The following is a 16,856-nucleotide window of genomic DNA, read 5'->3' as shown; positions in this document are numbered from 1 at the left end:
TGTGTTTTATTACACATATATGTACATACTTACCAACTATTTTGCCTGTTTTATAGCAACGCAACACTACTATCATCGACATCTAAGAAGGGAGATCCCCCCTTGAACGGCCCTTCTAAGGTTTCTCTCCTCCACATTGCCTGTGGTGTTTTTTTTCCTATTGCTAGGTTTTTAGAGTTTTTCCTTACCTTCGTGTGGGGTATGTCTGGGAGTGTTGCATTTATTTATTTTACATTTATTTTGGATTTCATGGTGTTTTTTGTTTTGTTCTTGATTTATTGTGATGTTTCTTCTTGACTTGTTTACAGAAGACGTGTCCCGCCCATGGGGACATTAGTAGCAGGCTCAGGGTACAACAGGCTCTACCCAGTACTAGCAGGTAGTGGTGGGGGAAAATATCCATAAAATATAGTATCGCGATACTTTGCGTGGCGATACTGTATCGATACAAGGACACCAAGTATCGATATTTTATTATTATTATTATTATTATTTTGTATAAGGAAGTTGCATTGTTCATTTCAATACCTGTAATAGTACAGTAGTCCACACACACACACATGTGCATTCAGTTAAAGGAAACTCCAACATTTTGGGAAATTTGCTTATTTGACATCTTCCCTGGAGTTAGACAAGAAGATGCATACCTTTTTTGTCTCTGTGCATGCATTTGGCTTAGGGAACAGTCGCTCCGTTAGCGTAGCTTAGCTTCATCACTGGAAGTGGGCCAGAGTTAGAGCCTGACGTTCCCTACAGTGCCCTACAGTCACGAAATACACTCCAAAACGTTTCTGTAAACATGTTGTGACCTGTGTATTTACCACGTGGAGAAAAAAAAATTGAATTCGACAATTACGTTTTCTAAGCAAATATACTCCAAACTATTTTTTGCCTAAGCACTCCTCTCTGAGCGCAGTCAGTGATTTCTACGTGAAGCTGTGTTTGTTTACATTCTCTTTTTTTTTTATTCACTTTTTCTCCCATTTTTCTATATTTTCTCCCATCCCAATTTCGTATCATCCAATTCAACCCTCCCCTGTCACGAACGCTGTTTCTTGCCTCCCACAAGCCGGCTGCAATGTGGACTAAGTCATACATAGCACAAGTCCCCTCCGGTACTTGAGGTAACAGCAGTCGCATCTTTTCACCTGCGCAGCTCAATCTCTCAGTGGCGAGGAGTAACGCATGGGAGGCTCACGCTGCCTCCGACACTTCCTGATTCTACTGCGCAGGCGCACCAACCGACCTGTAGGAGTCGCTGTCCACAGCGCCCGATCCCCACCCATCAGTTTCCCACCCCCTAATACGGCCAATGTGTATTAGTATGAACGACCAGCTAAACTGAAAGCAATGTGGAGCGCTCGGCTCGAACAGGCAAGCCCAGCGTCTCCGCATTCGTGGCGAGCGCATTGCCCACTACGCCACATAGCCGCCCATGTTTGTTTACATTCTCATTCATTCAAAGGATCCGAACAGATTGAAGTTTATGGATACCATGACTTAAAATCCTCTTACCTTGACAATTAAAAGCCTCCCCAATTTAGAAAACAGTAATCCAATGGCTGGTATTGATATACTACTAACTACTGCACGCTAACGGAGCTAACTGGACACTCAAGTAGATAACGAGAGCAATGACTTCCTTTCTGGGGGGTTTCAAAATAAAAGAGCGACATCTATAGCAGCGGAATACATTTATTTTGTACATTATCTAACATTAACACAAACCTAAACTAACTTTAGGTGAGTTGTAACGTTAGTTTAGGTTCGTGTTAACGTTAGATAATGTACAAAATAAACATATTCCGCTGCTATAGACGTCGCTCTTTTATTTTGAAACCCCCCAGAAAGGAAGTCATTATATTAGCTTTAGTGTTAGCTCCGGTTAGCTCCGTTACCGTTAGCGTGCAGTAGTTAGTAGTATATCAATACCAGCAATTGGATTACTGTTTTCTAAATTGGGGAGGCTTTTAATCGTCAAGGTAAGAGGATTTTAAGTCATGGTATCCATAAACTTCAATCTGTTCGGATCCTTTGAATGAATGAGAATGTAAACAAACACTGCTTCACGTAGAAATCACTGACTGCGCTCAGAGAGGAGTGCTTAGGCAAAAAATAGTTCTGAGTATATTTGCTTAGAAAACGTAATTGTCGAATTCAATTATTTTTTATTTCTCCATGTGGTAAATACACAGGTCACAACATGTTTACAGGAACGTTTTGGAGTTGTATTTGGAGTGTATTTCGTGACTGTAGGGCACTGTAGGGAACGTCAGGCTCTAACTCTGGCCCACTTCCAGTGATGAAGCTAAGCTACGCTAACGGAGCGACTGTTCCCTAAGCCAAATGCATGCACAGAGACAAAACATTTATGTATCTTCTTGTCTAACTCCAGGGAAGATGTCAAATAAGCTAATTTCCCAAAATGTTGGAGTTTTCCTTTAAGTTGGAATATGACTGTAATGCAAACCGTTCAGTTTGTCAGGTACATGCAACACAGATTACAGTGTTTACATCTGTCTGCTTGAGAAAATCCCATTTGCTGGAATAAAAATTATTGAAGTGAGATGAACACTGAAAACTTTATTTTATTAGATAAAACATGTTGACAAAGTTTTACTTTGCAGTTGAAAAAAGGTAATATATCGCAATATTAATATCGCAATACTCAGCATATCGCAATATATTTTGAATCGCAATACTATCGTATCGTGACTTAAGTATGGTGATAATATGGTATCGTGAGGCCTCTGGTGATTCCCACCCTACTAGCTGCAGGCTCAGGGTGCAACAGCTGGTAACTCTGAGTCCCACCCTACTAGCTGCAGGCTCAGGGTGCAACAGCTGGTAACTCTGATTCCCACCCTACTAGCTGCAGGCTCTGAGTCCCCCCCCACCCCACCTACCCAACCTCCTCCAATGTACAGTTTCTTCGTCAAATATATACTCTCTTTTCTGCACTCTTTTTGTATCACTAACAGTACTGTATTCGTAAATCTGGTATGTCATAAATGTATAGATGTAGCAGTACTGTCTATCTGTATGTCGTGTGTGTCATATATGTCATGATGAATTGAAAATGGGGGACCCTGATGTAAACAAGACGAAAGTCTTTCTCTGGTCTGCATCCCCTTAACAATTGTGTGTATTGAGCCGTACTGTATTGTACCCATTCTGCAATCTGTTAATACAATTTTCAATCAATCAATCAAACCTGCTGGAGGCGCGGGCTCCTCTCCAAGTAGTCCAGCTTCATGAGGTTGTTCCGGTCCAGGGTGAGCGTGTGTGTGTCCTCAGAACAGGTGAAACTGGATTCCAGCTTCTGCATGCCCTTGGCTGAAAGGTCCACCACATGGCCTTAAAATGTACACACACACACACACACACACACAGGAGGGGAAATGAAGGGATACAACCGTCACTGTCCTGTTATTATACATCACCACGATTATACAACCGTTGCATAGTAACCATCAGCTCCAGGAGAGCTCGTAATATAGCTAAGAATCGTTACAGACATACCACACCTTCTAACGGACAGTGAAAAGTACTTATTACTGTTAGATTTACGAACCCAATTATGACTGGTCTGTAGTGTACTTCACGCACATCTGGGCAACATTAGTCCTCATTGCATGCTATGATGCAAGTTAACAAAGTTGTGCCATTTGTTGTGGGAAGGTGGAGTTTTGATAGCTATGTGTGTTAGTATTGTAACAGCACGATAACGTTGCAGTGTATATAGGCTCAATCTATCTAAACTACTTAGCTCTCTGCCCACAACAACACCAATAACTATACACTGAGGAAATTAAACAGGTGATTGTCATCATGTCGTACAGTTTAATAATGTGTGTAAAGGGACAAAACACGTTTCGCAATTATGCCACATCAATGTGGAACTCCCTACCCAAAGCTGTAAAGGAATGTGAATGAATCCCTACCCACATTCAAAACCGCTCTAAAAGAGCACCTACGGGAGGCTGCAATTCGAAACTGGCCACCGTAAATGGCCAAACCCCCCCACCCACCCACCCCCTCCTAATGTACAGTCCACTCCCCACCGTATGTATATTATCTCCCCACCGTATGTATATTTCTCTCCCACCCACCCACCCCCTCCTAATGTACAGTCTCCTCCCCATCATATACTCTATGTCAGGATCTATGGGTAACAGTACTGTATATTTGCATATCATATATGTCACAAATGTAACAGTACTAAATACCTGTATGTCATGTATGTCCCTATCCTATGCCATAAATGTCATATATGTTGTGTATGTCATAAATGTCACTATGAATTGAAAATGGGGGACCCTGATGTAAACAAGACGAAAGTCTTTCTCTGGTCTGCATCCCCTTAACAATTGTGTGTATTGAGCCGTACTGTATTGTACCCATTCTGCAATCTGTTAATAAAGTTTTCATTCATTCATTCATTCATTCATTCATTCATTCATTCATCACCTGCATCCTCACTGAGTGGTGCCGATATTAACATACTAACAGAATGAATGAAAACTTTATTAACAGATTGCAGAATGGGTACAATACAGTACGACTCAATACACACAATTGTTAAGGGGATGCAGACCAGAGAAAGACTTTCACCTTGTTTACATCAGGGTCCCCCATTTTCAATTCATCGTGACAACTCAATTCATAACAGCTAACCGTTAACGCTACTAGCTAATGATGAAACCCTGTGAACGTCATCAAAGCAGTTAAACAGAACATCACCAGTAGGACTGATCAGTTAAACATCACCAGGCAGTAGGACTGATCAGTTAAACAGAACAGCACCAGTAGGACTGATCAGTTAAACATCACCAGGCAGTAGGACTGATCAGTTAAACATCACCAGGCACTGTAGGCAGTAGGACTGATCAGTTAAACATCACCAGGCAGTAGGACTGATCAGTTAAACAGAACAGCACCAGTAGGACTGATCAGTTAAACATCACCAGGCAGTAGGACTGATCAGTTAAACAGAACATCACCAGTAGGACTGATCAGTTGAACAGAACATCACCAGTAGGACTGATCAGTTAAACAGAACATCACCAGTAGGACTGATCAGTTAAACAGAACATCACCAGTAGGACTGATCAGTTAAACAGAATGTGACGGGTGGCATTAATGAGAAAGGAGGAGGGGCCTCAATGAGCCAGGTTCCGTTATAGGGGGATACCTGCGGGAGGAACGTTAGTTTTGGGGGGAGGGAGGTGGAAATTGGGTGTGGCTGATTGGGAGTCTTATGCCGTATTGAGTGAGCGTGGGCTTATGGGTATGGATAATGAGGGTCTAGATAGTGAGTACATGTGCAGTGAGGTGACTAATAATATTATTGTAGCTGCAGAAGTAACAATTCCTAAGACTGGGCAGAAGAGGGTGAATAGGATAGTTCCTTGGTGGTCTAAGGAATGTTATGAAGCAATTAAAGTAAGGAATAGGGCATTTAGAGAGCTAAAGAGGACTCATAACTTTGAAAAAGTAATAGAATATAAGAGAGCAATGGCAATAGTGAGGAAAGTAATTAAGAAAGTGAAGAAGGAGTACTGGAAGAAGTTTTGTGATACTTTAGGAAGGGCTACGCCAGTGGCGGTTAGGTGGCCGAGCGGAGATTGCGTTCGTCACCAGCCCCGGAGCTGAGCTGGATTTGCCTGTTCGAATCCAGCTCACAGCTCCGGGGTTGTCACCAGCTTGGCTGGCCGTCTGCACTGATACAATTGGCTGTATCAGAGGGTGGGAGAAGCTGGCGGGGTGGGTCCGGGTCGTTGTAAACAGCGACTCCTACAGTTCGGTCGGGGCGCCTGCTAAGCGCGGATTGGACGTGAGGGGGATAGTGTGGTCCTCCCACACGCTACGCCCTCTCAATGAGAATCCGCGCTGCCAGGTGAAAAGAAGCAGTGATTGGCTGGACGTGTGTCGGAGGAAGCACGTGGTAGCCTCCACTCTCCCAGATGATCTGACTGTGGGGGGTAAGTGCGCAGCGACCAGGAAGGGACTGGGAATTGGCATACGACTAACATTGGGATGGGAGAAAATCGGAGGAAAATGGAGGGGGAAAAAGACCAAAAAAAAAAAAAAAAAAGGAAGGGCTACGCCAATCCAGAGGGTGTGGGGTATGATTAAAAAGATGAGAGGGGTTGGGAGGGAGCTTGAATATCCTGCTCTGGTAGTAGAACAGAGAGTTATTACTAATAGTGTGGAAAAGGCAGAAGCAATAGCAAAGGCGTTAGTTAAAGTGTATAGTTCTGATAATTTGACGCAAGAAGAAAGGGAAGGGAGAGAGTTAACAGTGGATAAGTTTGGAGGAAATGTAGAATTTGGTGAAGATGGGGAGGATAGGGTATTAAATACAGCATTTACAGTGCATGAAATGGATAGAGCATTAAGGAAAGTGGGGAAAACAACGCCAGGTAGAGACAATATTTGTTACTCTATGTTGGAGAAGTTGAGTGTTATGTCAAAAGAAGTGGTACTGAGGTTGTTTAACAGAGTATGGTCTGAAGGGGAGATTCCTGAAGGGTGGAAGCAATCAGTTATCATTCCAATTAGAAAGCCTGGTAAGGACGCAAAAGACCCAAGTAATTATAGGCCCATAGCATTAACGTCTCAAATGGGGAAGTTGATGGAAAGAATGATTAATGATAGACTGGTATATTGGCTGGAAACGAGAGGATTATTGTATAGCTACCAAAGTGGATTTAGGAAAGGGAGAGGGACGATGGACCCTGCTGTTGCGCTTGAAGACAACATTAGGAAAGCACAGGTAAATAAGGAGTCAGTTATTGCGGTGTTTTTTGATATTGAAAAGGCCTATGATATGGTTTGGAGACAGGGTCTTATTATTAAGCTTCATCAAATGGGAATTAGAGGTAGGATGCTTAAGTGGATAAATAATTTTTTGTCTGATAGGAATATAGTGGTAAGAATTAATGGTGTGTTTAGTAAGGAATATATAGTAGAGGATGGGACTCCACAAGGAAGTATTATTAGTCCAGTGATATTTGCGATAATGATTAATGATGTTTTTAAGAATTTGGAAGGGTCCATTAAGGTAGCACTGTTTGCAGATGATGGGGCTATATGGAAAAGGGGGAGGAATCTCAATTATATAGTATGTAAAATGCAAGAAGCAGTAAATGAGGTAAAAAGGTGGTCGCTAGAGTGGGGTTTTAGATTGTCAATTGACAAAACAAAAACAATATTTTTCTCAAGGAGGAGTATTCCCCGAGAGTTGAGTATATCGATAGGTGATAAAATGTTGGAAAGGGTAGAGCAGTTTAAATATCTTGGTGTGTGGTTTGATAAGAGGTTAACGTGGTCTTTACATATATGTAAGATGGTGGATAAATGCAAGAAAGTACTGAATGTGATGAGATGTTTGAGAGGGCTGGATTGGGGAGCCAGTAGGGATGCTATGAGAACAGTCTATATTTGTCTCATCAGATCGTTATTTGATTATGGGTGTATTATTTATAGGTCGGCAGCAAAAACTCATTTACGTAAATTGGATGTAATTCAGAGTAAGGCGTTGAGATTGTGTTGTGGGGCTATGAAAACTACACCTATTGCAGCACTCCAAGTGGAGATGGGAGAAATGCCCTTGAGTATTAAAAGAGATCAGTTGGGGTTAGTGTATTGGGCCAATCTTAGGGGTCATAAGGAGGATCATATTAGCAAAAGTGTATTAGTGCAGTGTCAGGAAAAAGAGAAGGTGCAGATAGAAAGTTTTGGGTGGATTATAGAGGCAAAAGCTAGGGAGATGGGCGTTCTGGAAATGAGTGTGTGTCCAACAGTCTGTTTCCCAGTAGTTCCTCTTTGGTTGATGGATACCCCTGTTGTTGATATAGGATTGGTGGAGTTGAAGGAGAGAGAGGAGATTAGTAGCCATATGGTGGAGAGTTATATTAGGTTAAAGTATGGTGAAAGACTGGTGGTTTATACAGATGCATCTAAAATGGAGTCAGGCAGAGTGGGGGCGGCATTTACAATCCCAAGTCTTGGCATTTCAAAAAAAGAGAGATTGAGTGACAGTCTAGCAGTGTATACGGCAGAATTAGTAGCTATAATGATAGGGTTATCGTGGATAGAGGAGAATAGGCCTAAGGGTGAAATTTTAATTGCGTCAGACTCATTGTCGTCGTTGATAAGTATTCAAAATGTAGTGTCCCAGTCAAGGATGGATATTGTGCTGGAAATGGTGCAGATGGTAGACAGACTTAGGCGTTCAGGTAGTATGGTTGTCTTTTTGTGGGTGACGGCCCATATAGGAGTTCGAGGGAATGAGTTTGCGGACAAGTTGGCCAAAGGAGCTTGTGGACTTAATGGAGTTACGATGAATGTACAGATTAGTAAGGCTGAAATCCAGAGTATAGTCAAAATGAAGGTTAGGGAAAAATGGAAAGGCATGTGGGATAATGAGAGGTTAGGGAGATGGTTTTATGGGGTGCAAAAGAGGGTGGGTTGGAGTAGGGATACTAGTAGGAGCAAGCAAGAAGAGGACGTGTTTACAAGGATGAGGTTGGGGCATACAGGGTTGAATAGTAAATTAGTTATGTTAAAAAAGCATATTAATGGACAATGTGAGTGTAGTGTTAGTCTAGAAACGGTAGAACATGTGGTAGAACAGTGTACATTGTATCAAAGGCAAAGGAATGGTCTTATTAGGGATTTGAAGAGGGAAAAGATAGCACTTAAAATAGTTGATATTTTGCAAAGGAATTCAGGGGAAGTGTGTATGGAGAGTTTGTTTTATTTTTTGAGAACGACAGGTTTATTTTATAGGATTTAGGACATCCAGATCCACACTCCTTTTCAGTAGATGGCGGTAATGCTCGTCGAAAGTGTTTGCCAACCGCCAAAAAATAGAAAAGAAGAAGAAGAAGAAGAAGAAGAAGAAGAAGAAGAAGAAGAAGAAGAAGAAGAAGAAGAAGAAGAAGAAGAAGAAGAAGAAGAAGAAGAAGAAGAAGAAGAAGGAACGTTAGTTGGAATTGTTTGTTGCGGCCGGTGCAGTGAGGTAGGTGCACACCTCACTCCGGAATGCAGGAACAAGCATTATACGCTAAGGTAGGCAGTGGTAGTATTATGGTATAGGAATAGCGGGTTTTAATGTGCTCGGCAATATGTGTGACATGGAGTGTTTGTTCCAGATCACTTGCCTGGTTCCCAGCGGGATTGAAAGTAGTCGGTAGGATAATAGGACCATCGACGGGAACAGGTATTTTAAATGTAGAACTTTGTTTTAGCATGTAATGTTGTCTAATAATTATGTGTGTTATTGTTTTAATAATAAGGTGTTTTAATACTGTTGTGTTTGTTTCCCGGCAGAGCACCAGTGGTCCAGCTGCTCTTGTCGTAAAACACTTTTAGTTATTGTTTGGTAGTTATAATATAATGTCTAATCCGCCCGGGCCAATGGGCCGGTAGACGGGCAAAAAGAATTGGGTCTTGCCCTTGGGCCGGATTAGTTTTCTTTACATGTATGTTTGTCTGTTTATTTGTGTGTCCGTTTCCCCCCCACCATAACACCAACCCATGTACAAGGTACCTCTCTCAGACGTGAACACGGGCAGGCTTAAGGTGTTCCCATAGTCGAGCAGACTGTACACAGAGCAGACTCCGCGGAGGTCCGCGCGGCTCTTTGAGCTTTCATAGTCGAGCAGATCTCAGCGGACGTCCGCGGTCTATTTCCTACATTTCTCGCACCAGTTTTACTACATTTCCCACAATTCTGTCTGTTCTACTGTACTGGCAGATCAGAGGGAACATTATCAGAGAGAGAGAGAGAGAGAGAGAGAGAGAGAGAGAGAAAGAGAGAGAGAGAGAGAGAGAGAGAGAGATTTTTTTGATTTTATAAAAAAACGTTATTCTTTACTAAAAACACTCAAGATGCAACATAAACTTTCAACATTAAAATACTCGACAACTCAAACAACAAAAAACAAAACAAACAAACAAAACAAACAAACAACACAAAAAAAAAAGAAAAATCACAACAAACAAATCAATTAGGGACAACACTGCTTAAACTGAACCAAATTGTCACTTAGAACTTTTCCCCCATATGGAGGGGGGGGAAAAAACTCTAAACGATCCAAAAGTCTGGGTGTATCAACGAGAGACACACCGGAGAGGCACTGCAGAAACATTAGTCCTGAGAAGAGCGTCTCCGTCTTCACCTTTCCCCTTTTGGTACAACACAACAGGCCTTTGTGCGTGTCTGACAGACTCCAGTCAACACCCATCTCGTGGATAAAACGGGCCGCTTCGACAGCCGACCCTCCTCCTTCATCCTTATCACGTAAGCTCCTACCGTCCACCCGTCGTATATCATATGGCCATGATGATGTCAGGGGCCGAAACCAGAGCAGGGGGACCGAGATGCACTCTGGACCGACATCCTCAGTAGACAGTTTGTAACCCTCGCCTCCCCGTCCGAGGCCGCCTTTTCCTTCCCGGTCCAGAAGCCGCTCCAACCTCACCTCCCACACCCCCGTGCGGAGACTGGCAGCCCCCAGTGACTTCCCACCGAGCAGTCCGAGTCGCGAGCTCACAACCCTGATGAAGCCCATTCCAACCATAAGGTAGAAAAAAGCCAGCAAAGTCCGCTTTTCCATCACCCTCCGAGACTGAGCCAGTAAAATGTCTATACCGCCGTAGAACGTGTCGAGCCCCACAGTCATACCTTCCAACCCCTGAACAAGGTAACGGTGCCGGTAACATAAAAGGACGGCAGAGACAACATCCCCCATGACAACTCTGAAGAAAGGCTTGCCGAAGGAGTCTGACGTGGCCGTCCCATTGGGCATGAAAACGATACGCTCCGCTCCTGTCTCTGAATCCACCATACTCCCAGTTTTCACACAGTACCACAAATGCATACGAGTACATGAGATGATCAACCAAAGTCTCAGCCTCCAGGCCTCAGCATCAGGACACCATGAAACGTCCAGTCCTAAGTGACAACACACCAGTCCCGTCAATACAAAAACTCTCATATGGAAGAAAACAAAAAGTGAAACAAGAAAACCAAACAAACACACAAAAAAAAACACTACACTGATTCCACTCCGTCCCCCACCATACCGGGGCCCTTCAGTACTTTTTGCACAACCTTCCTCAACCTGTATAAATCTGTGTCAACAAAACGACCTTCTCCTTTAAACCTCATATGTTTCTTTGCATTCAAAACAAACAAATCCATATCTGAAAAAAAAATGTCCACCTCCACTCCCTTCCTGTTCTTTGTCACCTGTAAAAACAGTTTCATCGCACCCAAAGAATAGGCAGCACCCTCTGAAGAATCATCGCTCCCATATTCCTCACTGTCATCAAAATATATCCCTTGTGTACTCTGTGTGCTGCCGATTTCGTCCGACACACCTGGCTTCTTAGCTTGTGATCTTGACAACCCAATTACTCCACCCTTTCTCTTCTGCCTAAACACCTCTACCCCCCGTCCCCTTCTTCCATATCAATATCCTCCACTCCCTCCACCCTGACCCCCACAACTGAGTCCTCTGACCCTGCTCCCTCAATAGCTACAGCCCCCCCAGGCACACTCCCCTCATCCGAAAAACTCCCTGCCACCACCCCCCCCCCTCATCTTCATCCCCTTTTCCTGTCCCTTGCGTCTCAACAGAACCACCCTCCACCTCCGCAATCCTTCCTGCCACGACCCCCCCCCCCCCTCATTTCCATCCCCAGCAACTTTCCGCAGTACATCAACAGGACCACTTGCCCCATATATTACAACAGGTCCCCTTGCCACCTCTGCAATCCCTCCTTCCATGACCCCCCCCCCCCCCCCTCATTTTTATCCCCAGCATCTGGCCTCTGTTCTTCAACCGGTCCATCTGTCCCACTAACGTCAACAATTCCACCCCTCACCTGGCTATCCAACACATCTTGGTTTACACAAGCTCCTACTACTACCACCCCCCCCCCCCCCCCCCCACCGTACCATCTCCACCAGTCTTTCCCCGTGTTACAATCCCCGCCGAAACCACCCCCTCCATTCCCTTATCACCTCCATCTGGTACCAAAACCTTCTCAGAAACCTCCCCACCACCCCTCATCCCCTGCCCCCTCCCCCCCTCGATTCCCACCCCAAGCTGTCCCTCCTTTCGGCCTCGCACTTTCCCCATCATTTCCCCCCCTGCTCGGCCCCTCCCCAGAGCACGCTTGTCTCTGATGCCCCTCTTTTCCACACCCAAAACAGCGCATGTTTTGTGTTGTCGCAAAGATAATGTACTCAAACCCGTCTATTACTACTTTAAAATTAAGATCTAACTCATCATCACGTCTGTTCATTACAATGAACGTCTGCCTCCGGTGAGAAACCACATGCTTCAGTTCCGGTGCTCTGAAACCTGAAGACATTTTTTTCAACGGGGCCACCACTTTTCCAAACCTTGCGAGTTCCCTCAATATCAGATCATCGCTCACCAACGGAGGAACGTTTGCCAATGACACCTTTTTTGCCGGAGTTGTGAGCGGCAACACAGATACAAAAGTACCATGTATGACTAAACCGTCCGTTACCAGTTGATTAACCTTAGTCAAATCATCTAGAAATATTATAATCCCCCCATTCATACGGGCCGCTGACTTAACGGCCGCAGCTCCCACTTTCCCCGCTACCGCTAGACTACAGTCTTCCACTGAACACGGAAAAGACGGCGCGACCTTAAACCCATGTTTCCTAGTCAATTTCGCGAAATCCATGCCGCCACGACAGCAGTCAGCTGCCAAAGCGAACACTGACAACGCTATTAGCCCACCATTAACACACAACCAGTCGAATTAAAACCCAGTCTAATTCACGATTTTGACAAACAAACACAAAGATAGGAAAAGTATAGAAAAGACTCACACGTTCCGCTCAGCAGCACCCACTCAAACCACCCGCTCCGCCATCCACACGCATGCGCACAGAGAGAGAGAGAGAGAGAGAGAGAGAGAGAGAGAGAGAGAGAGAGAGAGAGAGAGCGCGCTTCACGGGCTCATCTCTCTCCTCGCGCCACCAATCGCTCGCGCAGTGTCACATTAAATGCAGTTCGATGTCAACCAAAACGCCGAGCAGCGTTTTGTGTGACACCAAGTCAGCGGCGCGGATGTCCGCGCCTCAGAAAATAGGAGCGTCGCACCTGTGGGCCTGTTGCTTAATCACAATCCAACAGTGCGAAAATGCTTCCGCATTCGTCACCGCAGGCCACTACGGTAAAGCGCCTTTCTTTTCAGGCCCACTTAGACAATGCTATGGCATTTCCGCGTACATTGCAACGAATCACTTGAAACCTCGGCTGGCTGTCTATTGCCATTCTCTAAGTCAAACTCTAACCTTAACCAGCTCCTTAACAGCGCCTAAACTTAACCCTTCTAACCTTAAGCAACTCCGAAACAATGCCTAACCTTAACCAACTCCGAAACAATGCCTAAACTTAACCGGCGAAATGAATGCACGTTAAAAAATATTGCCATTCTCTAAGTCAAACTCTAACCTTAACCAGCTCCTTAACAGCGCCTAAACTTAACCCTTCTAACCTTAAGCAACTCCGAAACAATGCCTAACCTTAACCAACTCCGAAACAATGCCTAAACTTAACCGGCGAAATGAAACGGCGAAAGAATGCGAATGCACGTTAAAAAAAAATAAAAATAAAAATTGAAGGGAATCGAACTCGCCAGCAACGAGCCGTAGGATCCACAGCCATGCAGTCTTGCCAATTGAGCTATTTCTGGATACTGAATAAGGGGCGGTTACTGGCATATAATGAGCTCCGCTCGTGTCGAATCAAGGCGGGATCTCATGCGCATGCGCGGGCACCTCGCGAGCACGCCGGCGCACGCACGCACCTGAGCGAGCACGCCGCCGCCGGTGCACGCACCTGGGCACTGGGCGAAGGAAAATGAAAGGCGCATTACCGTAGTGGCCTGCGGTGACGAATGCGGAAGCATTTTTGCACTGTTGGATTGTGATTAAGCAACAGGCCACCTGTGGGTCTGCTGTCCGCTGAGATCAAAGCTCAAGAGTCCGTCCGTGCGGACATCCGCGGAGTCTGCTCTGTGTACAGTCTGCTGGACTATGGGAGCGCCTTTAGTGTGCCATTATCATATGGATGCCGTGGTTATGCACAGTTTGCACAAGTTGAATCACCGAGTGGTAGGATATCTGTTTACTTCATTGTGAGAAGTTTGATATCCCTTTTTATACAGTTCTTGACGTGGTATTTATTGATGTGTGATAAAGTTTCCTTCATTGTGTGAAGTGCTATTTATTGACAATCTATATCGTATGAAGTGCTATTTATTGACAATTGATATCGTATGAAGTGCATTTATTGACAATTGATATTACCCTCCTTCATTGTGTGAAGTGTCACCAGGTTGCTGTGAATAAAACCCTGCCCGGTCAAGACTGATTGGGGTTCCCGAGCATGAGGTTGAAGTGGGCTTATAGTAATTTTGTCCACCCCTTTTTATGTAATAAATATTATGGTTAAATTAACCTACACTCTTGTGTCTTTCTTAAAGCTAGGAACTTAGCGGGTGTAACAAGAACATCACCAGTAGGACTGATCAGTTAAACATCACCAGGCAGTAGGACTGATCAGTTAAACAGAACATCACCAGTAGGACTGATCAGTTAAACAGAACATCACCAGTAGGACTGATCAGTTAAACAGAACATCACCAGTAGGACTGATCAGTTAAACAGAACATCACCAGTAGGACTGATCAGTTAAACAGAACATCACCAGTAGGACTGATCAACAAGGATCAATACTAACTCACCGGCATCACATGTTAGATCGGAGACACCCATGTTGTTGTTATCAGTCGAGACAACCGTCGGTTAGCTGCTGCAGTGTCCTCCCTCTGTCCCGTGTTAACGCGAGGCTTCTAACATCACGCAGGGAGGAGACGTACCGCCGGGAAATGTAGTTCAGAATAAACCCCCTCTCACCCGGTTAGCTTGTTGTGGAGTTTTGAGAAGACTACACACCTGGACATCCGGAAGCTGCTGACTGTTTACTACAGCGCGAAGCGCGTGAGGGGCATACAACTAACGTTAGATATTAGTTATCGTCTTACCGCAGAGTTCCCAATAGATCCCGGCTAAATATGTTAGATAGCTAACGCTAACGTTGTTGTCTGTTTATGTCCACGCTAATAATAAAGGTGTCGTTGACGCTACTAACGTGACTTCCCGCTCGCGCTGCTAGGCAACCGTTAACCTCGTTCCCAGCTTTATCTCGAGGCAACCTGCTATGTGCTGATTGGTCAAATGAATTTACTCCGGGATCTGCCTCCCACGGAGTCACCGGTGTTCTGCAAAATCCTACTCCCTGCAGAATTCTACTGCCGAGCGCTCCTGCGCTTGCGCACGCATGCGCATGACCAATCCCATGATGGACTCGGAGATTTCTTTCAGATTTGCGGTCGTTTGTAAAACACATCTGTCGTCTGGATTACAGCTTCAAAATGATATCAGACTGGCGAGAGTGCGGTCACTGCTTGTAAACAGGACATAAAAGCCAAGCCCACATCGCCATCTACTGGACACACAGTATACAACACGTTGCGGACTGTAGTGTTGGGACCACATTAGAGTCACATCTAGAGACCTAAAAACCTACTCTAGCGAGGCCTTCAACCTTGAACTGGAGAGTCTGGACTGGTCAGATGAACTCAATGGTACACTGGTTGAAGAAACATGGCATGGTTTCAAAACCAAATTCTCAACAATACTAAACGACATGGCCCCCCTAAGAACCACCAGGGTAAAAAATCGCGCTGAGCCGTGGATGCACTCCGAAATACTGGCCGCTATGAAAACCAGAGACAAAAAATGCTCTGAGTTTCGTAAAAGTCAGTCAAAGCTTACTAAAAGCACGAGCAGTGAACTCCAAGCCCACGTGACTGAACTCAAACTAGAAAGAAACAGACTAAGAAACGACGTAAACTCCATGATCAAAACTGCAAAAAAGAATTTCATCAATGACAAAACTGAGGAAAACAAAAACAAACCACGTGAACTTTGGAAATTACTCAATAATCAACTAGGATGCAGTAAAAAACTTAAAACCAGATTCTCAAACATAAACATAAAAACGGACAACACGCTCATCACAGACAAGCTGGATGTAGCCAATTACTTAAACATTTTCTTCACAAACATAGCCACAACACTAGTAAACAAACTACCCTCCCACTCAGGGCTTTATGGGGTAGAACACATAGTAGCTTACTACAAAAACCTAGGGGTCCGCAAGGACGACTTCAAGCTGGAAATGGTAACAACAGATGAGGTACTCAATAAACTGAGCGCCCTCCAACCTAACAAGGCCACTGGCCATGACAACATCCCCTCCAAATTCCTCAGAGACTCAGCAGCCGCCATCACCCCAATCATCACACACATAATAAACCTCTCCATAAAACAGGGACACGTCCCCAAGGACTTCAAAATTGCGAGGGTGACCCCTCTGCACAAAAAGGGCAGCAAATTAGACCCAGGCAACTACCGCCCTGTTTCTATTCTCACCTCCATCTCGAAAGTCATGGAAAAAATAGTCTACGAACAGGTCGAAAAGTACCTAGCGGAAAAAAATCTAATCTACGAATTCCAATCTGGCTTCAGAACATCCCACTCCACTGACACATGCCTTCTCTATTTGAATGACCACATCAAACAAGAGGTGGACGCAGGCAAATACTGCGGCATGGTCATGCTGGACCTACAAAAGGCCTTTGACACGGTCAATCACTCCATTCTGATTGACAAGCTAAAAGCAATTGGTTTTGATAGTCTATCAGTGAGCTGGATGCAATCCTACCTT

General features: G+C 44.6%; 1 protein-coding gene across 1 annotated transcript in view; it reads right to left on the bottom strand.

Moving 5' to 3' along the window:
- cep97 (centrosomal protein 97) overlaps positions 1–14,948 on the bottom strand; it is a gene marked incomplete at its 3' end in the record, with an annotated part of 281,714 nt that extends 266,766 nt beyond the window's left edge. The window contains 2 exon segments of the mRNA XM_084314132.1: positions 3,215–3,357; positions 14,809–14,948. Of these exon segments, the coding sequence (XP_084170258.1) occupies positions 3,215–3,357; positions 14,809–14,839 (174 nt within the window). The 5' untranslated portion in view covers positions 14,840–14,948.
- Positions 14,949–16,856: the final 1,908 nt, after the last annotated feature.

Source organism: Notolepis coatsorum (assembly GCF_963971535.1).
Source record: "Notolepis coatsorum genome assembly, chromosome: 5".
NCBI lineage: Eukaryota > Metazoa > Chordata > Actinopteri > Aulopiformes > Paralepididae > Notolepis > Notolepis coatsorum.
This window is presented reverse-complemented; position numbering and strand designations above follow the sequence as displayed.